We start from the raw sequence: 25,569 nt of genomic DNA on the forward strand, positions 1-25,569 counted from the left end.
GACTCTCAATGAGTCCCAAGATGACATCGATGATTTGATAGAAGGCAGGAGGACCTACAGCATTGAAGAAAAGCTTTCTCCTAAGATTTTTAATGACACACGAGATATCATTAAGTCACCCGGGAAAGGTGAGACAACTTCCAGTTTGCAGCATATATGCTGAGTATACATTGTGCTCCATATAAAACGTCTCGATAGCGTACTCTGTATTAAATATCTAAATATTGTGCTTTGTACTGAATGTCTAAACGTGGGGTACTCTATGCTAAACATTAATATAGTTTACTTTGTATTGAACATTTATATAGTGGACTTTGTACTAGCTAGTAACTCGGGGTGCTCCCTTGGTATGAGTCTTATGTGTTAATCTGAATGCAAGGTCACTCCATAGCACTTCTTTTTCTAGTTGTTACATACGAGAACTTACAGACGAATGGATTCAAAAAGCCTATCCTGGTCAAGATTAGCGATGGCCTTGGCCTTAGGTGAGTTTTTTCTTAATATTAATCACCTAATTTCTCAATATACCCATGTGACTGCTTTTTCAGTATTGTAAAAATACCATTGTTAAAATATCAAGATTTATTCATATGTAATCGTCATGCTATCGAAGGCAGCTGATCATATTGAGCCGGGAGTTAGCTTTCTGTTATACAAAAACCACCAAAATTGAGCTGTAAATGGCACGAAGTATTTTCTAGGTAGCGTCTTTGCAAGGAGATGGGCAGCAAATTCTAAATGTTAACTACTAAACACTTTGAAATTTGTCTCATGTATTTATGTCTTGATCTGATCGAGTGTTAGTTTGCAAGTGTCTAGACGCGTGTCATCTCCAGTTGACCATTTATCTATAGGGTGCCAGAGAACTACTTCACAGTCAAGGATGTGATGAAGCATGTTGGAACTGAGCGAGTTGTGCAGGTTATTGACGCACTTACCCAGGCGACAAGCACGATGACCATGGCTGAGTGGGTGAATTACTACAATACCCCTAAAACACACCGCCAAAAGGTAGGAATCTTTAGCATTTCAATCAGTTACCAAATATAAACTTGTCGAGTTACTAGTCTCACGCACAAGATGTTTCTCAACTCATTTCAGACATGGAACGTAATAAGCCTCGAGTTTTCAGCCACTTCAATGGATCCTCTGGTCACCTCACCCACTGTTGTCAGAGAACTCGACTGGGCCCAAAAGGCCTGGCCTCTCGACATGGTCTATGTTGACCTTGCACAGGTTGCCAAAGAAGAGGAGCTGACCTTTCCCAAGGTGTTCAAGTGAGTGTTTGTTAGTAGATATGTTTGTTGATAGATATGCTTATAGTTATCAGACTCACTAATCATACTAACTCCTAGCATCTGGTACTACATCTGCCTACTCGCTACCTTAGGGTTGTTACCTCCCCCTCTCTCAATACCTTGTGATCCTACGGTTCTTGGTCTTATTCAGATACTGCCTGATGAGTGTGGCTGGCTGTTACACTGACTTCCATATAGATCTAGGAGGCACATCAGTCTGGTACCACATCCTGCGCGGAAGGAAGGTTTTCTGGCTCATCCCGCCTACAGAAGAGAATCTAGAAAAGTTCATGGAGTGGAGCACTTCCGGAAAGCAAGAGAATGTCTTCCTTGGGGACACATGCTCTGGCTGTCAGAGAGTCACCTTGCAGGAAGGAAACACTTTTTTTATTCCCACCGGTACATAGATTCTTCATCCTCCAATGGCAGATTATCAGTGATTCATTCACTCAACTACAGTTAAACGTTCGATAGTATCTGAATTTATGTTTGAAGTTATGTGTAATGTTAAGTTTTATATATATATGATTTGGCTTAACATGAAAATAGTAAGAATTCAGTACAGCAAGTTAAAGATTTCAAAACTATCATAGTTACGAACTATAAACATTGTTCTGATAACTCCAGCAGAAATTCATGAGAGTACAACTCTTAGTCTGTGATGAGATGTTTTTCTAGCATGCGGCAATGTCCTTGTTCAATGTACAAAAACTTCATTAGTCATTCATCTCATATTATTTTACTGTAGACCTCGGAACAAAGCGTATCATTGTAGTGTCTATTAATAGTGTAGCTTGCGCAGTAGAGGTTATATCGATATTAGTGACAAGGATAATTTCTGTAGGCTGGATTCATGCTGTATACACTCCTGTTGACTCTCTTGTATTTGGAGGAAACTTTTTACACTCTCTCAATGTGGGCCTTCAACTCCGAGTTATGGCTATCGAAGAAAAACTAAGGGTAGGTGTCTAACCATATCTGCTGAAGATACAATAGGTTTGCTACGGTATATCGGCTGTGACCAGCAATGCATTATGCTTACTAGCGCAAGTTGAAATACTGTATTTGCTAATAGTAACTAGGGATATATTTCTGCAGGTGCCTGCCCCCAACAGATACCCATACTTCCATGAGATGCAGTGGTACGTATATGACCATTACAATATTGCACTCACAGGATCTTCATTCATGTCTTCCGCCAACCAGGTAATAGCCTTCTTTCTTTAGTATTCAATCTGATCAGCTCTGCTAGGGATGCATACCATCTACTATAGCCCCTGGTACATAGCATTCCATGTAGCTTGTGCTACATAGCATTTAGTGTAATCTGTGGTACAAAGGATTTAGAGCATTATAGCATTCAGTGTAGTCTGCGGTAAATACCATCCACTGTATCCTGTAGCATATAATATTTTATGTATCCTGTGATGAATACTGCCTATTATAACCAGTAGTTCATATCTGCTTGATTATTTTGTGTTGCGTACCATCCAATGTAGCTTGCATTGCAATCCATTCAGTGCTGTTTGTGGTACATAACATTCTCTGTAGCCTGCGGCACATGCCATCCTCCGTAACCTGTGATACATACTACTCGCTAGTTTTGACAATCTATTCTGGCTTCATAACGTGCTGTCTGTTCTTGTTTAGCCTGTGCATGAGATGTGTGACATCATAGAGGCCAATCCCATCCTTTCTCAGTATGAGTTGGCAGGCTTAAAAAACCTGAGGGAATGGCTTCCAAATCAGGATGCCGACACCTACCCTGATGATGGAAACAAAAAACAGAAACTTCTAGACTCCATGATGGTTGGTATCGTTTTATTGTTTTCTCGTTTTGGCTGTTTAGTGTAATCCCTCTTGTCTAGTGTCAAGCCTCCCATCTAGTGTCAAGCCTCCCATCTAGTGTCAAGCCTCCCGTCTGGTGTCAAGCCTCCCGTCTGGTGTCAACCCTCCCATCTAGTTTCAACCCTCCCATCTAGTGCCAAGCCTCCCGTCTAGTGTCAACCCTCCCGCCTAGTATCACCCTCCCGTCTAGTGTCAAGCCTCCCGTCTAGTATCAACCCTCTCATCTAGTGTCAACCCTCCTGCCTAGTGTCAAGCCTACCGTCTAGTTTCAAGCCTTCCGTCTAGTGTCATCCCTTCTGTTTAGTGTCAACCCCAAGTCTAGTGTCATCCCTCCCATCTAGTGTCAATCCTTCCATCTAGTGTCAACCCTCCCGTCTAGTGTCAACGTTCCCATCTAGTGTTCACCCTCCCGCCTAGTGTCAAGCCTCCCGTCTGGAGTCAACCCTCTCGTTTAGTATCAACCCTCCCGTCTGGTGTCAACCCTTCCATCTAGTGTCATCCCTCCCATCTAGTGTCAAGCCTTCCATCTAGTGTCAAGCCTCCCGCCTAGTGTCAACCCTCTCGTCTGGTGTCAACCCTTCCATCTAGTGTCATCCCTCCCGTCTAGTGTTAAGCCTCCCGTCTAGTGTCAATCCTCTCGCCTAGTGTCAATCCTCCCGCCTAGTGTCAACCCTTCCAACTAGTGTCAACCCTTCCAACTAGTGTCAACCCTCCCGACTGGTGTCAACCCTCCCGTCTAGTGTCAACCCTTCCATCTAGTGTCAACCCTCCCGTCTAGTGTCAAGCCTCCCATCTAGTGTCAACCCTCTCGCCTAGTGTCAACTCTCCGATCTGGTGTCTACCCTCCCGTCTAGTGCCAACCCTGCCGTCGGGGTCAACCCTCCCGTCTGGTGTCAACTCTCCCGTCTGATGTCAACCCTCCAGCCTGTGTCAACCCTCCCATCTAGTGCTTCCTACCTTGTGTTAGGCCATCCTCGTCCTTCTAATGACATTCATTCTGCAGGTGGCGCTAGCTAAGCATAAAGATGATGGTAGCAAGCCTCATGCACCTCGTCGGCGCTCATTGCTCCAATGGAAGGCATCAGTATTGGTAGGTTTTCCGCACTCCTTACTCATGGTCACTTTTTACACACTGTAATTGTGTTCTAGGTTCCTCTTTCTGAATTGTACATGTTACATGTATAGTTTGTTTATTATATCGATTGTTTCTGTCAGCCATGTATCTAACATTTGGGGTTGCGTGTTTCAGTCACTGTAAGGTACCTGCTTACACTTGTTTTTGCTGCTCGCCAAACTGTATCAAATATAGTAACAAATTCGAGTCTGCTTCTTGCTTTTTTGTTTACATTTGCCATTGAAGTCTTCTCTCAGCCCTCATATGCAACAACCTTCAGCATATGTCTTGCAGCAAGAATATAAGAGTCGCTGGAAGTTTTCAAAGCCTACCCTTGATTCTTCGAAAGCTAGTGATACTTCTGAGCCTTTCAAGAGTTCATCTGAGGAAGAGGAAGATGAGATTGAAATACCAGTCAGAATGCATGTCAAACATAGAAAACCCTACACCGTTCCTCTGTAGGTGTCTTCTGTTCCATCACCTATGCGTCTTATGTTTAATGTTACATTCAAGGATCAACTTGTTGAGTACCAAAAGCTGTTGGTCTGCTTGCAAATAGTTGTGATGAGCTTTCAAGATGAGCAGATTAGTAGAGTTGAGAAATATCAGTATCCTTAACAGCACTCATAAGCTGAAGTAGATATATTTAATTGGTGACAGTTCAGTGATCCATAGTGCGCAGTGCAGTAATTTTACAATAATCGTCACTTCACAGTGTACGGGCAAAGAGAAGGTCAAGGTGCCGGAACTGTAAAGGCTGCTTGTTAAAGAAGGATTGTGGGAGGTGCCACTATTGCCGGGACATGAAAAAATTTGGAGGCTTAGGCAATATGAAGCAATGCTGTATTCATCGTAAGTGCATAAAAGTAAGTATATGGCATTATTTATTTACCTGTAAGTTCATCAGCATATCTGTTCATAATTGCTTAAATTTTAGTTTCAGCTCATTCCACAATTTTTAAAACTAGATTTATAAATATGACTCGTTATGTAGTATATACAGTAGATGAAACTATTACTAGATCTATAAATATGACTCATTACGTAGTAAGTATATACATTGTAGATTAAACTATTACTAGATCTATAAATATGACTCATTGTGTATTATATAGATGAAACTATTACTAGATCTATAAATATGACTCATTGTGTATTATATAGATGAAACTATTACTAGATCTATAAATATGACTCATTATGTAGTATATACAGTAGATGAAACTATTACTAGATTTATAAATATGACTCATTATGTAGTATATAGTGGAGTTGTCCCGATTTTAATATCGGAATCAGTACCGATATGGTTGTTAAGTATCTGAATCTGAATGGTATTGGCCGATCTTTTCGTAAAAAATCGGAAACTTCAGATACTTTTTACAGATCAACTATTTAGCAAAAAACTGTATTTTAGCCTGCTACACTAATAAAAAAAAATCATCAGCTGGAAGTTCCTTACTTTTACCTAATAAATTCCGGGCCTGTCACACAATCTATTTCCTGTCTATAGCCTAATAAACATCCACACAGCTGAGGAATATTTTGGCTTTAGTCAGGACGTAATCAAAGTGCGGTATTTCCCAATTATAGCGATATGATTTATTGCAGCCAATCACAAACAAGAGAACCATAATGAGAAACAAGAATCCGATGTAATGTTTCTATTTACTAGCATTACCAAAGTAATTTGAGCAGTCGATGCATTAAGTTATCTATCTCTTTCTCTTGATCCTGACGATCTGATGTATCGCTTGTATCGCCTCAAATAACCTCATTGGCTTATCGGTATTTAGCCTGTCCTCCACCATCTGTGGCAAGTGAGTCCTTCTTCAGTGTGACCGGCTACATTGATAGTGATAGGAGATAAAGACGTCTCACTGAGAGAATTGAATCACTAACGGTAATTAAAAGAAAGATTTATCTGCTCTAAACTTGTACAGGCGCAGCAGTTTGTTCAGCAGTAGAACAGAGACTTCGTTATCACAGAGAAAGCTGTACCACTAACAGTAATTACCATTATTAATAACAGATTTCAAGAAACATGGATTGTTTTGTTACTAGATGCACGGTATGTCAGTACAGACGGTCCCCTACTTACGAACATTTGAGTTACGAACAACGGTACATACGAACAGGTCTGCGCGTATGTCCGCCGCTAATACCGATGGTATTACCGACGTATTAGCGGCAGAAAGAGGCACTACTCAGAAGCACCACCCAGCATCCACTTTCCTCTGCCCAGTTTGCTGCAGTGCATAAGTGCGTGAACGTATCTCCAGTGCGCAAAGAACTTTTTTATTTTTACTGTACGTATTGTAAAGGAATTTGCCGGCCTTTATTTGGCACGATCTAGACTAATAAATAAAGAGAAGAGAGTGCATGTAGTTTCATTCAGCTTTTTATTAGCGAAGGAAATGTCACTAGCCGAGGAGCGTACGGCTATCTGCTCTGCTCAACTAAATGAGCGCGCTCCTTTATATACAATAATATCAACCGTTCCGGCTAACGGCAAACAGTAAGAACACCGGCTAACAAAGTGAATAAATAGGACCACTAGTGCGTTGGTATGACAACAATATAAGTGATGATAAGTGATAGTGTTATGACGGGATATCAGATATAACAATAGCATAACGAGTGAAACAACGATATAATAAAAGAAAAACACATACAAAAAAGACAAAAATGATAAGGGATAGGATAACGATTAAAACAACAATATAATAAAAAAGGACAACACATACAATAAATAAAAAGTGCAGTGTCATGGCCCGGCGTCCACCACAGTATTCTCTCCATTTTATTAATTATTTTTTTCAGTACAAACCAATTTACAGGTTACTTATACAAGCCTTAAACATACTTATATAAACCTTCAATATACTTATATAGGCCTTGAACATAAATTATAATACCAAATATAGCACTGAAGCAACTTACGAACAAATAACACCTTACGAAAAATTGTTCGGAACGTATCTCTTTCGTAAGTAGGGGACCGTCTGTATGTGAATATATATACATGTATATCTATTTTCCATCAATACAAATAAATACATTAATATTTATATTTTCTTTGCATTATATTTATATTTGCATAATAAAATTAACAATCATCGATGCAACACAAAAGATCTGAATCGGATTATTTTTCAATAAGAATCGGTATCTGAATCGGCTGGTGAAATTAGAATCGGGGCATCTCTAGTATATAGATGAAACTTACTAGATCTATAAATATGACTCATTATGTAGTATATAGATGAAAAAAACAAGAGTCGTCTTGAGCATAAACAGAGGAAGTTGCCAAGCGTTTGCTCTGCTGTTGCCAGTTCTGCATCATCAGATAAGCAATCTCGACTAACAGCTGCCGATGTTCAGGTAAACTTGGAATGTTATATAGTTATAAAGTGACCAGCCTAGAAGGTGGAGTAAAACGGAATGCTAGTAATTAATACAATTTCTATTAATGTACACATTGTATTACCTACTCCATGATGCACCGCTTCAAAAGTCTGTAAATGTACACATTTTATTAGTCTGTTAATATGTCTCGGTACATACTCTACATTTGTGTACAACTCAATTTCTGTATGTTGTTTTTAGTGTGTACATGCTATTAGGGCACTACTTTGTTAGTCCGTTACCCTCACAAAGTATAGCTCAATCGGTGTACATACTATTAATTTTATTAGTATTAACAATATACTGCTCTATTAGTGTATAGCTCTATTAATGTATAGTACAATTATTGTGTAACTCTATTAATGTACAAACTATCGATGGACAAATGTACAGCTTGAATAGTATATAGCTGTATTAGTGTACAGCCCTATTAGAGTATAGCTCTATTAGTCTACACACTCTATTACTATTAATGTATAGCTCTGTTATCGTATAGCTCTATTATTGTATAGCTCTATTAGTGCACTATTCAATCAGTGAAGCAGCTTGCAGTTCGTCGATCCAAAATATTTTGTAAAATGTTGCTTTACTTAACTGTCTACAAATGTGCTAGTGTGCGAAGTATAACCAACATTTCTCATTAATGTAGGTGAAAAAGGAACCACGTTCACCTGTCAAAGATCTCCTCTCTTCATCTCATGCCAAAAAAAGGGCAGCTGATGCGTCATCAAGGGAACCTACAAGCTCTAGCGGTATGTTTGCTTCATGTCTCAGTTCAGCACTTGAGCTATTGTATATACAGTTTTAGTATTGTACTATTTTATGTACAATAGTATTGAAATACTAATGTACATAGAATAGTATTTCAATACTTTTGTATGTCAATACTATTGTATGTTGAGGAGCAAATTATTTTAGGAACACATTATATTTCATTTAATTTGTTCCATAGCACATAAAACTTAATTGTATATACAAATATACCACTAGCTGTGCCACCCGGCGTTGCCCGGGTAATAGGAAAGTCTTTGGACAGAAAATTGATTTGTATTTAACATATAACAACATTTGCCATTCTAACTTGCAAAGTACATATCATGAGAGAAGTGTGTCGTGTAGTTGAAATAAATTGAGAAAAAAATGAAAACAACTGTAAAGATTTTAAAACTTTGTCAAACAACTGTAACTTTCAAGCTGTTAGCTTGGCACATTGCCAATGGAAAATTGCAGTAAGCTGCTAGGCTTCTAATGACGTACTCCATGACATTGCGTCAGCATTGTTGTCTAGCTGCAGTTATTCTAATAATAGCTATAGCCGGAATGCAGACAGACATACGACATACACACGGACATACTTTGAGAAATATATAGATTGAAACAATTTTTTATGTGAAAATGTAAAGAACTAAATTATATGATGGAAACTAAATTAATGAAATGATAATCGATACAAAGGTTTATATTGTCACTTATAGAAACTTTGTTTTGCTAGAAACTACTTGGTATGCCAGAATAGATATTTAATCAAATTTTACATATTTGTGTCGAATATGTCTACTATGTAAATGTGATCATACATGCGAGTCGAGCTGTTAAGGTAGTCGACTTCTGCATGTCTGTAATCGCTGTATATCACACAGATTTTTGTATATGTCTGCAATTTTGCTATGGACCTGAACTACTGCCTAGACATGTACTGTATGTGTCATTGAGTATTGTCAATTGTTCGTGTGCAATTGCAGCGTACACCCTGATTTCAACCAATATGTTCGTATTATTGTGTTTTCTTAATTACGGTATATACATATGATTATATGATTCACTGTATACACTCAAGTGAATATAGTCAGTTGAGTGTATACAGTCCATGTATACACTCAAGTGACTATATGTATTGTCAGTTTTATATACCCTTTGATTATTGTATCTATCTCAGCTATATCATACTTTTAATGGGTGTGTATATATGTCTATGCGTGCCCCAAGCATCGTATATAGTCAACTATATGTACTGTACTTGAGGCTGCTGATTAAAATCAGTTTGTATATCCCTTATACAGCATATATGGTAAAATGTTGTTATACAAGCGATTCATTGGTCACCTCACATCCTTGTTTTTACAATAACTCGGGCGCTCTGCTGCTTTCTTCAGGTAAAAAGCAGAAAACATTGACAGACTTTTTCGGCAACTCATCATCAGATGTCAGCTCATTGACTGAATTTGGAGGAAGTAAGTGAATATAGAGTATTCTGTAGTAGAGGCAGCTATTCTGTAGTAGAGGCAGCTATTCTGTAGTAGAGGCAGCAGCAAGTTTTGGAGCCAGAGGGTCCACTGTCATAGTATTTTTGGATGTTGCCAATTTTGATACCCTTGTCGGGTTTGTCTCCATTCATGTCCGTGTCAAGTAGTTAAACATTGAAAGATAAACTTATTGATGATATCAATCCTGATATGCTGCAAATGCTCTCAAGTTTTTTCTGTAAATGCGAAGCTAGTTAACAACATGGAACGCTTCAGCGACATAAAATTTGCATTCTAGAACACCTGGATGCTGGGCAAACTACAAAGTTTTATTCAAGTTTTGTGCTATAATGCATACAAGCATTTTGCTAATGAGTACTATTTGTTTGTTGGCATGTGGCATGGTTGAGCAGTTACCCCTTTTAGCTGATTCGAGATTTTCTGATGGACCCTAAAAATTTCCATGAACACAATATTACTTTTTGTGCATTACTATTTACAGGCTCACTGTTAATAAGTTAACAATAGCTAGTCATGCTATACTTGACATGATGCTACTGTTAATAAGTTAACAATAGCTAGTCATGCTATTCTTGACATGATGCTACTGTTAACAAGTTGATAATAGCTAGTCACGCTATACTTGACATGATGCTACTGTTGATAAGTTGATAATAGCTAGTCATGCTATACTTGACATGATGCTACTGTTAACAAGTTGATAATAGCTAGTCATGCTATACTTGACATGATGCTACTGTTGATAAGTTGATAATAGCTAGTCATGCTATACTTGACATGATGCTACTGTTAATAAGTTAACAATAGCTAGTCATGCTATTCTTGACATGATGCTACTGTTAACAAGTTGATAATAGCTAGTCATGCTATACTTGGCATGATGCTACTGTTGATAAGTTGATAATAGCTAGTCATGCTATACTTGACATGATGCTACTGTTAACAAGTTGATAATAGCTAGTCATGCTATACTTGACATGATGCTACTGTTGATAAGTTGATAATAGCTAGTCATGCTATACTTGACATGATGCTACTGTTGATAAGTTGATAATAGCTAGTCATGCTATACTTGACATGATGCTACTGTTGATAAGTTGACAATAGCTAGTCATGCTATACTTGACATGATGCTACTGTTGATAAGTTAACAATAGCTATTCATGCTATGCTTGACATGATGCTACTGTTGATAAGTTGACAATAGCTAGTCATGCTATACTTGACATGATGCTACTGTTGATAAGTTGACAATAGCTAGTCATGCTATACTTGACATGATGTTACTGTTGATAAGTTAACAATAGCTATTCATGCTATGCTTGACATGATGCTACTGTTGATAAGTTGACAATAGCTAGTCATGCTATACTTGACATGATGCTACTGTTGATAAGTTGACAATAGCTAGTCATGCTATACTTGACATGATGCTACTGTTAATAAATTAACAATAGCTAGTCATGCTATTCTTGACATGATGCTACTGTTAACAAGTTGATAATAGCTAGTCATGCTATACTTGACATGATGCTACTGTTGATAAGTTGATAATAGCTAGTCATGCTATACTTGACATGATGCTACTGTTAACAAGTTGATAATAGCTAGTCATGCTATACTTGACATGATGTTACTGTTGATAAGTTGACAACTAGTCATGCTATACTTGACATGATGCTATTGTTAGTAAGTTGACAATAGCTAGTCATGCTATACTTGACATGATGCTACTGTTGATAAGTTGACAATAGCTAGTCATGCTATACTTGACATGATGCTTATCATTAGAACTCTAATTTGTCAGCTTCATTCATCAATGGTCAAGGCCAAATGTAATGTTTTTTTCATTTCAATGTACTATATCCATTCAAATAGAATTGGTTATGGTTATTCCTAGCATCAGGTTCTATTATAAAGTTACTCTATTATAAAGGTAATAGCATCTTATGAACTAGCAGTAGCCATATTGATCTACTAACTACAGCTGTACCCTAGGACACTTATATTTCGCTAGTATTTAGTTTCGTGAGTAGCGTACAGAGTAAAATTTCGCTGGAACTTAATTTCGCAGCTCTGATGAGTGCGAAAATATAGTGATGTGAAAATAAATGCAGTGGAACAAACATTAGATTCCTCAGGTCCAGTTCACTGGTACGAAATATTTTTCAATTTGGGACTACCGTACTGTTTGGACTATAAACCGCACCTCTATCTAAGCTGCATGTGCTTTATTTTCCAAAAACGATAATAAAACAATACATAAGCCGCACCTTACTATAGGCCGCAGAACTAAGGACTGTGCTTTTTAACGTGGCAGCAGCTTGCCATTTAAAACGGAACAGTGCAGAACGGCGCAGTTTCGTATTATCCGACGCTTTTTAACTTAGTGCCTAACGGGACAGTACCGTGAGGCATTGTTTCGCATTTTCTTTCACAGCTAGAAGTGCACTAATTGAAAATTCCCGTTAGTGCGCCCTATCGGTGAAAGAATAAGCCACAGTGATTAGCCGCACCCTTGTAGGCCTAAATATAAGCCGCATAGCTCAAATCAGAAAAAAGTAGCAGCTAATCGTCCGAAAAGTACGGTAGTTTGTATTTGTTAACCGCAGGTAGAAATGTGTAGGCGAGATCAATAATGCAATTTGATCGCTTGCTGCAGTTTGTCTCCTGGACTATCAATGACGTCTAGGTCCCTGCCGCAGTGACTGGTGTGTACCAATATTAGAATTCAAGTATTTATAGCACGCAGTGCCGCGGTGGCCATGGCCCTGGGTTGTTATTGCTTTTGGTTGGTAATAAAATTCATCACCACAACAATTATTATTCAATTTTATTACTTTCTCTACCAGACTGCCATCCTCATCAGTTACAAATTCAATGACTAAACTAATATCATCATCTTCTTCATTTGTCTAGGCTTTTCTAAAAAAAACTTATTATTATCTTAATTTGTTTTGCCAAGCTGCTCAGTCGGTGTATTAGCTATAATGAGTTTAGCAAAACTTGCCCAATGAGCCAACCACACACGAAAATTGCCTGCATTTCTAATATGACGATTTTATTGTGAATATCAATGAAGAAAGCCATTTATTTTCGCGTTTTCGCTCGTTCGTTATGATAGTTTAGTTTCGCTCATGAAATTTTCGCGAGAGACTGTTGCCGTGAAAATGCGAAAGTTAGATGCCGCGAATACATAAGTGTCCTAGGGTAGTTGAATTGATGTCGAAAACTAATTATAATTGCCACGGTGTCAGTTGTATTATCTCAGTACGCTACTGGAGGCTATGGTTAAAAATTAAATAAATGGAGCAGCTGTCTTAGAATAAACTAACATTAGGAATAATTATCAAATGCTGTTATAGGCGCTAGTTGAATTATCTTAGTATATGAGGCTATAAAGTGAACGTAAATTAAGATAGTAGTTTTACGTGGCGAGAACTGTCGCATAAAAACAAGACAGAGTAAATGCTTTAGTGGATACGCTCACCGTTTGGAAAAAAGAATTGATGATCACCAAAAGGTCTGCTTTAAGAGGTTCATAGTCAGCAATGCAAGTGTTTGCGCTTTAAAATATTCAAATTCTTTTCAATCATCAAATTGTGCACACTTTATGTCGCTTCAACTGTGAACATTCATCAAATAAAAATCACATTGTTGAATAAGACAAAACAAAAAGATAAAGATAAAAGTAAAGATAAAGTTGTTACTACCGGTAATACGATGAAGTAATATAGGTAATTCTGGTGAATACGTGGTAAGAGTCAGTTTAAAACATGTCAATGTTTACAACATAATGGTTTTACCTCTGTGGCCATCATGATCTTTGGCCGTATAAAACCATCTACCCTGTCATCTAATATTTAGTACCAACATGTTCTGTGATATTTTTATTGCTATGATGATTTTCTTCGATTGCAAAGAACCAGGACTGTTTACTAAATCCCTGCTAATAAATATTTTCAAAAGGTCTAATCTATTGCTTAATACTACTCAAAATCAACCATTAAGGTTGGCATCGGAAGCCTGCTTATTTTGGCATCTCAAACACCTTCTTGAATCAGCAAATACTAACACGCCGGCAATATATAATTGGGTTGTTAATGTTTACAAGAAGACGGTGAGGTTGTTAGAGTCTTTGATAAAGTGCAAATTTTTAATAATCACTAGCTCAATTTTGCTTTTTCCAATTACTTTTCCATTTTAGTCCAATTACTCTGATTTAATCTCACACGACTATCGCAAATAGTCAATAGCAAAATAAACCAAATGTTGCTGAGTATATAGTCAGCTGGTTACCATAAGTCGATGACCATAAGTTTGACAGTTTGGGTAGTTGGCAGTGTAATCACATGTTTTGATCACTGCCATATTGGTTTACTTTGTTATGTATCATTCATGTTGTTATTGGGTGTAACAAATTCTATTAATTTATTTATTCATTTCATGTTAGACAAACATGCGGATGGTGGTTTTGTTAAAATGTTTCAGATCATAAGGATGCTATAAATTCTGAGTCCCAGGAAATTGGCAACAAAGGAGGAAAAAAGAAAATATCACATATGTCCATTGTCAAGGAAAGCAAACGGAAAGATGTATCCTATATGGATGTGGTTGGCAAAGGAAACGTAGAACTTGAAAATAGCTCCCCTTTAGAAGGTGTCACTGTTGTTGCTAGTGTGAAATGCTATTTGAAAAAAGCGGCTGCTGCAGTGAAAAAGGGGAAGGCTGTAGAGACCAAGTTGATTTTTCTATGCAAGGCTCAGGCTGTTGATAATGAAGGAGGCATGATGTATATCGGCTACCCTATTGATGTTGAGAGTCATACATATTTTCACAGTAATGCTTGCAAAGATGGTTGTCGTTATGTAAAAATCTATGATAGTGGAATCTCGCTATCTCTACCAATGGTGTTTCCAAAGTCTGTAGACTTGAAGAAGTGTGACTTGCTGGGTGGAAAAGCTATTGTTGCTCGCGAGTGTGAGAACAGGAAGCCTGCAAAGAAGGTTTTGTCTATAGTCAAGGCCAACGACGGCAAGACGGCTCACTTGAAAAAGTTGACGGAGGCCTCAGCTTCTCAAGTGCAGCATTCTTTTGGTCAACAAGAAACGTGTGCCTCATCATCTGTGAAGTTATCAGATTCTCTGAACGAAGTGGCTGACTCTAGCGATACCAAAAGGGATACCAATTCTAACCCAAGTGGCTCACAGCCGGCGGTATCATTGTTGAAGGCATCCTTACCAAATAACACAGTCACTCCTGTATCAATATGCACATCCACAAGCAAAAAGGTGATTACTGGTTCGATTGAAGGTGATCGCATTGTTATGATGTCAACAAGTAAATTGGAAGACCAATCAGATTCTACTGTTACCCACAAAAATCCTCTGGAGGTTTTAGATAGTTCTGCTTCTGAATGTACTGCTTCGCAAAAAGCAACATCGAGTCCAAATGCCAGCACCACTGAAATTGAAAGGGATAGTACTATTGGGAAAGTCCAATCTGATGGGAAGACCACCTCTGTAGTGTTGCGACCAAGTTCTCCTGAACCAGTAGTACGACTGTCTATTGCTGCATTACACTCTCCTAAAAAAGAAAGATCTGACACACCAGAGAGTTGTAATAATGAGAAACCTAATGTCAACACTCTTTTGCTGAATCCGAATCAGGCAACGCCCTCAACTCATAAAGATACGTCCCCTATCACTGGTGTCTCAGATAAAGGTACTGGTTCGAAGTCTACTGACAAAGAAGACTTTTGTCAAACATCTTTCTCAGCAGATATAATGACTGAAGGTATAGACCAAGACAAGTCACAGAAAGCTCATGAGCCGAACTCTACTGATAGCACACCAGAGATGAATAAGCCAAGTGTGAAACCAAAAAAAAATGTGTCAGACATAAAGCCTGAATCTACTAAGGCTCCTGCTGTCTTACCAAAACAGATAGTTCATGTACATCTTGAGAAAGTTCCATCATCCCAATCAACCACTGCAGTTTTGGCCACGGAAGAATCTGTGACCGAGGAAGCGAAACCTAAAGAAAGCGCAAGTATAAAGCTGACTGGCATTGTAGCTGCCAAAGAAACAAAAGCTTCTTTACCTGATCAAAAAATTATTGAAAATTTTCAGGATGAAGCAAAAAATCTACAGGTGCCAGAAAAAGACCTTGATGACAAACCTTCCGGCAAGTCTATTGCGTTGGAGGTGTTGCATGGATCTGATTTAGATGATATGGAGGATGAAGATAGTGAGGATGACATGTATTTTGATTCCTCGGAAGAAGAATTAATGGAGGATCTTCTGGATGAGGAAGCCTATGGCGATGAAATGTATGATGAAGATGAGATGTATGAAGATGAGATGGAAGACCAAGATAGCAGAGAAGACGAATATGAAACAGACGATTATGGCATAGATTTAGACGAGCAAAAAAGTAAATGTTTGAACAGTCAGGCTACAGTTAGATTATCCGATGATCTGCTTGTAAAAGCTGACAAATCTGCTACTGGCAACAAAAGTTATAAGCGATCGAAAGCATGTGGAACATGTAAGGCATGTAATGCTAAAGACTGTCGCACTTGTGTGTTTTGTTTAGATATGAAAAAGTATGGGGGTCGTGGAAGGATGAAACAAAAGTGCAAATACAAAAAGTGTACCTCCATGTTCAAATCATCAGCAGAAAGCAATCCATCAAACAGTCTCATAAAATCAAATCAAGTAGATAATTCTGTGGAGTCATTGGACAACCCAGTACCCGGTATCGATGCTAAAAAGATCTTGCATTTAGCATTTGCCAACAGCAGCAATGTGCAAGTGCCTGAACTTAAAGCTAAGCTGCCGGTAGTAAGTCCAACAACTAGTGAGAGCATCGAACGTAAAGCAACTTCGGCCGAAATTACTCAATCTTATAATAATCTAATAAAAGCAGAGGCTTCAGAGGTGCGCAAGCTGCCTAACTGTGGTGAATGTGGAAACTGTTTGGACAAGCCAGAGTTTGGTGGACCTGGCAGAAAAAAGCAGATGTGTACAGAAAAGAAGACACAACTCCAGCTTAGAGTAGCCAAGTTAACGGCTCAGAGAGATGCAGAAAAGGATGATAGTGACGACGAGTCTGTAGACCAGCCTTCTCTCGGTAGAACATCCCGGAGAAGGAGGAAGCTTACTCAAAAAATGGAGGAATCCTTGGACCAAGAATGGAATGGTAAGAGTCTGAAGCAATTGTTTGCTAGTATCCAATTTTTTAAAGATAAGTTTGGTAAGCTATTTCGCTGCAGTCCCATTTACACTTGTTTGGAATGCTTTTAGATGTCATTAAGGCAAAGATGCTCAGCATGTCCGATTATGCTAGTTCTCTTCTTGATAACTATCTTGAATCCATGCAAGGTAAGTAGGTAGTTTTCCGCTATCAGCCTTATCACAGACCTCTAAATGGCTCCTTCAGCCTACATTATGGCTTTCCTCCACGAATAAATAAAAAATTTGAGCAGCTTTAGTCACCTCTCACCCATCACTACTGTGAATTAATCATTTGCACATCATTCTCCGTTTTACTCTCACTATTAAGAGAGATTTGTGTCCACGATGTGACTGCCTTCACATTACCTATCACTTGTGTCACCTTGTCACACTCCAGATATTTTTCTGTGTAGATGGTTCTGAGGGAGAGAAGAGCAGTGATGAAGAAGAAAGCGATGAATCATTTGTAGAAGAAGAAAACGCAGCAGACGACCTCAGCTATGACATTCTCAATGAATTTATGGATGGAATGGATATCCTACCAGAGAAATCATCTTCTGATTCCACAAGCAAACAGGAAGAGTATGTCTTTGTATGCCACTGTTTGTCTTGGCTTCCAAACTCGGATGAGATCGAATGTAAAGATAACTCTAGGTCAATTGAAAATGAGTGTAGGAGTCGTCTACCTACAGTACATGAACTGTAGACCAACTGTGCACTTGTGCCGTTTGAACGATGTGTTGTTTAAAATGGTGTACTCCTACGCAGCATGTTTGATCTTAGTAGAGAGTGCTCCAGAGATATCAGAAATTCTGGTTTTATTCTAACCCATATAAGTAATTGTTGTTTAAACTCCAAGTGAGTGTGTCCAACCTTCATTGCTCATTTCCTTTGTACTAAAGTTTTGTATATGGTTACATAGCCAGTTTAACTGTGATTATAGGTCCACTTCTGTTGAAGCAAGGAATCCATCCAATGCATCTGTAGCCATTGAGGTAAATGATTTTGCTATGTAAAATTTCAGTGGTTCAAGTTTGTTTCTCAAAGCCATTTGACGTTTAGTTGGTTATTGTATGATTCGTTGTTTGTTTGATTTGTTAGAAATTGTGTTATTTGTCGGGTATGCACCATATTACAGATGCGCTTCAATGAGGAAGGCCAAACATGTATCGACCTCACCAAGATGGCAATAGATCAGTCGATAGCAGAGGCTGTTGTGCAGGTGCAGCCCGAGGTGATAACTCTTAACAAGGCCATCACTTCTACGAAGGCTCTCAGGACACTGATCGCAGGCTGTATAAGTTGCACTGTAAGGGCTGAGAATACAAAATAAAAATCCTGAATATGTTGAATTAATAATAACAAGTCTTGTATAGAAGTGTGTGTGTGCGCGTGTGTGTGTAAAAAAGGTTACTGTTTCAGCAAAAACTATTCATCAAAACTTTAAATGCAACGATACCGGTACCTCTCGATACTGGTAGAATTGAGAACGATACTGACCGAACGAAGAAAGAATGTCGAGGCTCTTCCTACGGAGATAATACAATTATCCACGGGAAAAGAATTGGCCTTGACCGCAAATATAGCAATTGAACCTGAGAATATGAAAAACTGAAAATATAAGTTCAAGAAAACGTGGAAAAAGCAATGTGTTTCATAGAGTTAATAGCATTCATAGAGTTTCAAATAAGTCATTTAGCGTTTGCATGCGCTATACGGTATATGATAACATCTTTGATCAATACACCTTATATAGCTCAGTGGTAAAGCGGGTGGATTAGAAACTTGCTGTTGCAATCTATGTGAGTTCAAATCCGTCAGAACGCAAAATTTCAAATCCAGTATTTTAATAGCTATAACTGGACAGACACAAAAGACACAAACTTTGAGAAAGATATAGGTTATTGCGCAGCGCTTAATACAATATTAACGTAAATGTGTGAATACATGTTAGGATTTATTGTTAGCTATTTAGCTATTTGTTATGTAGGAGATATCAATGAAGGGAGTAACTGCAGTGTCTAAGCTTGGACTTGCTGACCTTCCTGTAACCTTGACTCACCTAAATGTGTCTGCAATTCCTGAGCTGAAAGATCCAGTTTTTGCATCGCTGATTCACCGAGGTGGAGGAGATGATACTCTTCTGTCATCCTTTCTTGGGGTGAGCTTCTCTCATTTATCGGAAATATGCTTGAGGTCAACTTGATGAGGAGTCTTGAAGAATCAGTTGATACACTGATTCTTGCGCCATTTTAAATAGCCAGTTTTCAGTGTTGCGATCTGTTGTACCTAATGTGAGTGTTCCAAGCTAGGTCATGTTGCTATAGTAACCTTTTTAAAGCAACGACAGCAACAAAAAGCCTTAATATTTTGTCACAGTCATTGAGGAACAAATAACTACAGTGGATCCCCGGGTTACGGCATCCCTGTCTTTTGGTTTTTCGTTTTACGATGTAGAACACAAGTTTTTCCTGCCCCTCATGGCATTTTCCTCGCCATACGACATCAACAAAATTGTTTTTCGAAATTCAAATTTGGTGGTCGGTGCGCTGCATACATCAAATTCATGAAGATGCCAATATGGTATTCGCCGAAATCCTTCCCATAATGCTTGTAAAAGATACGATGCTCTCTCAATTCTGCATTCTTTATGTTTCGTAAAGGCTTGTTCTTGCGAGAGTGAAACGATATCGAATACATTGTGCATTCTAGTGTTTAATATAAAATTCACGATAAACTTTAATTCATTATATATAACAATATAACTTTAATTTGTTAGCCATGAGTACTAAGATTGATAATGGTGTTAAAGAGGAAGAAAAGTATTAAGAATACGAATTAAGATGACCAAATTAAAGTTAGTTAGTTAAGTTAGTTAAGTTAAGTTCACTAAAACTAAACTAAAACTTAGCTTCAAGCTAAGTTTTAGTTAATTCGTCCAAGTTTAAGCTAAATTCGTTTAAGTTAAATTCAAAGTTTGTTTTATATGTCTGTGTACTGTGTACTATGTACTCGACATTGTAATGCTACATTTTATTGCTGATCATAACCACTAAATAGGTAACTATAGTTACTAAGGTTAATATACTATTTTATTACTAATTTCTAATATATACAGTACATATGTAAAATTATGATGTTTTTTCACCGGTGAGAAGGGTGTTTGCATTAGTATGGGTTCCTATACCTATCTTTACACCATTTGCATCATTCCAACACCAGAACGAGTTAATGTTGTATGGCGGGGTCCACTGTATATCTTAATGTTGTATGGCGGGGTCCACTGTATATCTTAATGTTGTATGGCGGGGTCCACTGTATATCTTAATGTTGTATGGCGGGGTCCACTGTATATCTTAATGTTGTATGGCGGGGTCCACTGTATATCTTAATGTTGTATGGCGGGGTCCACTGTATATCTTAATGTTGTATGGCGGGGTCTACTGTATATCTTAATGTTGTATGGCGGGGTCCACTGTATATCTTAATGTTGTATGGCGGGGTCCACTGTATATCTTAATGTTGTATGGCGGGGTCCACTGTATATCTTAATCAGGAGTAATTTTCCCATGAATCGATATACAATAGTTTGTAATGCTTGTACACGAGAAATAGCTGAGTTCAATAGCAAACATGAATTATTGTCGCTATATTTATGTAGCCCAGTAATTTACGGTTATTTTATTAATTTCACTTCATTGATTTTACTTTATCTTATTGTTGTTTAGTTGTTGAATTACTTTTGAACATAAAATTAGGTTAACTAGATGCACCGTAATGAATTCGTCTGTTTGCATTTATGGGCCATAAAGCACAGACCATGGCTATTCTACTTTCACAACTATTCTTCTCCTCGCTGCCTACTAGCGCAGTTAGTTGGACTATCAGCATTTTAAGCAGGATGTCATAGGTTTGAGTCTTTTTAGCAATCTTGAAGGAATATCCATGTTGTGTGCGTTAAAACTTTCTCGGTTTTACACAAAGTTCCAAATACGCCAAGCCATACGCTGAAGTGAAATTAATATTCTTATTAATATCTATAGATTGACATTTTGTAGCTTCAGCAGCTTGATGTCAGCCACACTGGGATCGGAGATCATTCGCTGAAGCTTATAGCGAGGCACCTGCCTGTCCTTGCCACGTAAGTCAGATACTAGTCGGATATATATCATTCGCTCAATATATAACATATATTGAGCGAAGTGTCTCTTCATGCAGGTTAGGAAGAGTTTAAAGGACTCGCTGTGATATCTGCATATTTCCATTCCAGGCTCTGTATGAATGCCTGCAACAGAATCACCAATGCAGGAGTTGTCTTCCTCTGTAACAGTAAGAGGTTGCCATCCTTGAAAGAAATAGAGATGAACGACTGCGAAGGGATAGATTCCCAGTGTCTGAAGGATTTCTTGGCTCTCAAAGGGTGAATATCAAATACATCTGTATATTCAGAGGAAGATCTCACCACAGCTATTGTAATTGTCTTTTAGCTTGTACTACATGTAAATGCCCTTGTATGTACCCCTACATGTAAATGCCCTTGTATGTACCCCTACATGTAAATGCCCTTGTATGTACCCCTACATGTAATTGCCCTTGTATGTACCCCTACATGTAATTGCCCTTGTATGTACCCCTACATGTAAATGCCCTTGTATGTACCCCTACATGTAATTGCCCTTGTATGTATCCCTACATGTAAATGCTCTGTTTATCATCCAGACTTTCTAACCTTCATTCATATAGTTCTTTGATACGAAATCATTCTGCTATGTTTGCTCTTTCATTTTTTTAGATTGCCTCGTCTCAGAAGTTTCAATCTGAACGGGTGCCCTAACATCTCCCTCAATGATATAAAGTCATTTGTGAATAGCACGCAGAGCTTCACAACTCCTTGGACGCACTCTCGGCGTCATTTAATGAGAGAATTCAAAGTCAAAGGTGAGCTTCTGTCCTACCTACATGTAGATATGTATGGCAAATCTTTTTATATTCGGCGGGATTGGACAACTTCATAAGATGGATATTATTGACAGCAGAAGGCTACCATTAAACGTGTCATATTATTGCATCTCTATGAAAATCCGTGTAGGTCTTAATAGGCAGGAAGTAAAAATAGTCATTTTATTTCCCACTGTAAGATCAGTGATCAGCAAGACAGCTGGTCATAATAAACACCTCAGACTAGGTTTGTTGTTTGCTCAGCTTTATTGCTCAGGCAAAGAACCTGAACAATGAGCATAACAAACTGAAGTTTCAACAAAACGCGTGAAACAGAATTGCTCTCTTCATATCGCTTGCAATCATTGGAATGTTACCCGTCACCTTGGATTGAGCTTCTCAATTCAGTAAACTTAAAATGGCAATAGCTTTCATCCCCAGCAGTTAGAAATAATTACAATGCTTTAACGTCTGACTGCGTTACATTCCGACCAAATAAAATATAAAACTAAAATAATACGCTACACAAAATACAGCTTGCATTTCTTAGAACACAATGAACGCATTTACGTCAACAGTTAATACTAAATATAATTGAGACATGTTATAGAATTCCCTCAAAAATTTTCTCTAGTTTCATATTTTTGGCATCTAAAGAAAATGAGTCTAGCATCTGATAATTTTGGACTGTAGCGGAATTCCAATATGCAAATGGCTGCCATAAGTCGTCAAATAGCGAATGGCTGCCACAAGTCGTCAAATAGCGAAATGTAGCGATAAAAACATCGTGATCCTTTCAGCATGAAAACTTTCTAATATTGAATATAAAATTTGAGCCAATCTCTAACTTCGCACTAGAAGTCTTCTGAAGTCTCTTGAAGCATCGCAGTGAGGGAAAATAAAGTGGCAAATAGAACGTGGCTGAATAAAAAGCAACATGGATTACAAATGCTAGGTTTTTTTAGACTTGACTTGATTTATGTTAGTAAGTTAAGCCACAATTTTTTTTACTTATATTTTAGTTTTTATACAGTCAAGACTCGAGGGTGTCGGGCTTCATAAAATACCTTTACATTGAAACAACCAATGATTGACAATATTGGAAACGCTATTTTATTGCTCTGGCAATGTTTGAGGAACAGTCGATCGGTTAGAACCAACTCCAAGGCGTAATAGAATGAGATTTCGTAAACCAGGGTGAGCGCATTTTCTTTTTGATAGCCGGGAAATGCGCGCACCCAATGACTTCTATAGTCTAAACCCTATAGTTTCAGGGTGCAAAACTGGGTTTGTATGGAAACAATGAGTCAACTACAAAATTGAAAACGCCATTGACTTGATATAGAATCAGTCTGCAAATATTTATAGCTCAATAGAGTTTCCAAGCTAAATTGCATATTTATGTTATTCATTTATTCTATAACGCAAGTACATATTAAACACTTGAACTTCAGACAGAAATTAATTGATCAGTTACTAAACAAAGCTGGAGTAAATGCAGACCGTAATTCTGTTGGTCGTCCTCGCTCTTTAGGTGCAGCAGATGTCGCTCGGCTTAGCGCTATAAATCACTATCCATCACACAACCCAGTCTCTGAAATCACAGGAAGAGTCAAGTTCCGCGTGTGCCAAGTGTGCAACAAATCGGCCATCCGAAACAATATTACTGATCGACGCCGCACTGAAACAACTTTTTGCTGTGTTGAATGTGGAAACATTTCCTTGTGTGCTGCACCGTGCTTTCGGCGCTGGCACACTGAGGCCGACTTATTACACTAACTTTCTTTAAATTACTCACCTCATCTTTCTCACATAGCACAGCATTATATTACAGCAGTTTATGTCAGATTATAGATATACATACTATATCTATGTATATATATGCACAATTATATGCTAATTATTATGCAAAAGTCAGATTACCAATCTTATAGATTTGGATATTCATGTGAAGACATGTTCAAACATTGTGTGACTCTTACATCATACCTGGTTGTCTAGCTTACTTTATAACTTCTGCACTTTTCAATGGACTGCATTGAAATTTGTAAAAAAGTTTACGTTATGCTAAAACATACTTAATTTACAAAGCAATGAAAACATGTCCGCAAAACGTAACTAACATTTTCAGAAACCTGTGATCACTATTTTTTTATAGGTATTACACAATCCATAGATTGAGTCACAATAGAGCTACAATGTAGATCCATATATAAGTGTGGAGAATTATATAGTGATTGGTATGCAGAAACAGATTATGGCTAATCTGTGTTAATCTGAGCCGTATAGCCTGTGTGTTAATCTTAGCCATATAGCCTGAGATACTTGCTGTAAGATGCTGGCATGTTCAATGTGGCTGACAGTTGGAAAGTTAATTCAGGCCTGGGATGCTGATCATTGGGAAAAAAATTAGAACTGAGAACTGTTTAATGTTATGTGTAATTTTACGAAGTAGGTTTTGGAAAGTGAAATATATTAAATTCTAGCGTTTTCTTATGAGATTATTTTGACAAGCGATATCTTGTAACAAGTTACCTTGATATGCGGAGGTTTGACACATCGAGTTCAGTAACTGATGGAACTTTTATAATGATATGTTGTAGGATGAATGAGAGGAAAGGCTTAATAAAAGGACAGTATACCTTACAAACTTTCTTTTATAGCTGTTAGACTTTTGTATTAAACATGAATTACACAACTGCATTATATGTTTTCACATGTCTGTACAAATCTGTATATTTATGTATCACGCAACAGATTGCATGGCATATTCTATGACAGCCTTGATAGAAATATCACAATACAGTTTGTTTTAGATAGCGAGTGTATTTTTGCAAAATGCACACTGCAAGTCACTCTTTTTTTCAACAGACTAGCCTAGGAGTCTGTGTTGGAATGACTACTGAACCAGTAAAATAATTCACAAACTGACGAATCTCGTTTTGCAAAATTTGTTGAAAGAGTTGCATAGGCCAAATTATGTGTGAATAAAAACAGCATGTCTACAAATATAAATTGAGCTAACCTAGCATGCAATAGAGCTACGCGATGAATTGTGATGAACATGCATTATAGGAATGGAGCAAAGGCTATATATGCGGCACTGATATAAAAGCTGGATTTATTAATTGGAAGGTGAAAATATCATTAGCCATCTTACGTTAGCAAAATAGAATTGAGAGTTATAAATGCTTTTACATAGGCTTGCCTATAGAATTCTCAGTAGAGATCTCCATATCCAAAGTTCTGTAAATACAATAAAAAGCTGTGAATAAAAATACTACACTTCTAATTCCTGAAGTCATCTATGGAAGCGATGAATGATTGGGAATGGTCGGAGGCATCCCCTGTCTAGAAATACTGGTCAGAGGAATCGCAGGACTTGAGAGAGCCAGAGAGCTCCTTCATATCTTGAAGCACCCTGGCATCCCCTGCCTCAAAGCCTGCAAGTTATGAAAGTC

General features: G+C 37.9%; 2 protein-coding genes across 6 annotated transcripts in view; one reads left to right on the forward strand and one right to left on the reverse strand.

Moving 5' to 3' along the window:
* Positions 1-24,931, forward strand: LOC137388815 (uncharacterized). Of its 2 annotated transcripts, XM_068075265.1 has the most exons (24): positions 1-128; positions 407-485; positions 855-1,011; positions 1,102-1,277; positions 1,450-1,697; positions 2,143-2,258; positions 2,397-2,504; positions 2,949-3,107; positions 4,150-4,236; positions 4,555-4,718; positions 4,976-5,126; positions 7,519-7,644; positions 8,318-8,420; positions 9,822-9,899; positions 14,424-17,135; positions 17,240-17,317; positions 17,584-17,752; positions 18,114-18,165; positions 18,309-18,479; positions 19,161-19,331; positions 21,229-21,311; positions 21,441-21,590; positions 21,963-22,108; positions 24,712-24,931. In XM_068075265.1, exons 3-24 carry the CDS (start codon positions 889-891, stop codon positions 24,714-24,716), a joined length of 5,376 nt encoding a protein of 1,791 aa, XP_067931366.1. In that variant the 5' UTR covers positions 1-128; positions 407-485; positions 855-888; the 3' UTR covers positions 24,717-24,931. The 2 variants fall into 2 exon arrangements, with proteins under 2 accessions (XP_067931366.1, XP_067931367.1); XM_068075266.1 differs by lacking the exon at positions 7,519-7,644.
* Positions 24,915-25,569, reverse strand: part of LOC137388816 (serine/threonine-protein phosphatase 6 regulatory ankyrin repeat subunit A-like) — a 43,999-nt gene continuing 43,344 nt past the window's right edge. For 2 of the 4 annotated variants that reach the window (XM_068075267.1, XM_068075268.1), the window contains one exon: positions 24,915-25,551. In XM_068075267.1, coding sequence (XP_067931368.1) covers positions 25,460-25,551 — 92 coding nt within the window. In that variant the 3' untranslated portion in view covers positions 24,915-25,459. The remainder of the gene's footprint in view (positions 25,552-25,569) is intronic. The other 2 variants (XM_068075270.1, XM_068075269.1) reach the window with 2 other exon arrangements.

Source organism: Watersipora subatra, chromosome 2 (genome assembly GCF_963576615.1).
Source record: "Watersipora subatra chromosome 2, tzWatSuba1.1, whole genome shotgun sequence".
In the NCBI taxonomy this organism is placed as follows: Eukaryota; Metazoa; Bryozoa; class Gymnolaemata; order Cheilostomatida; family Watersiporidae; genus Watersipora; species Watersipora subatra.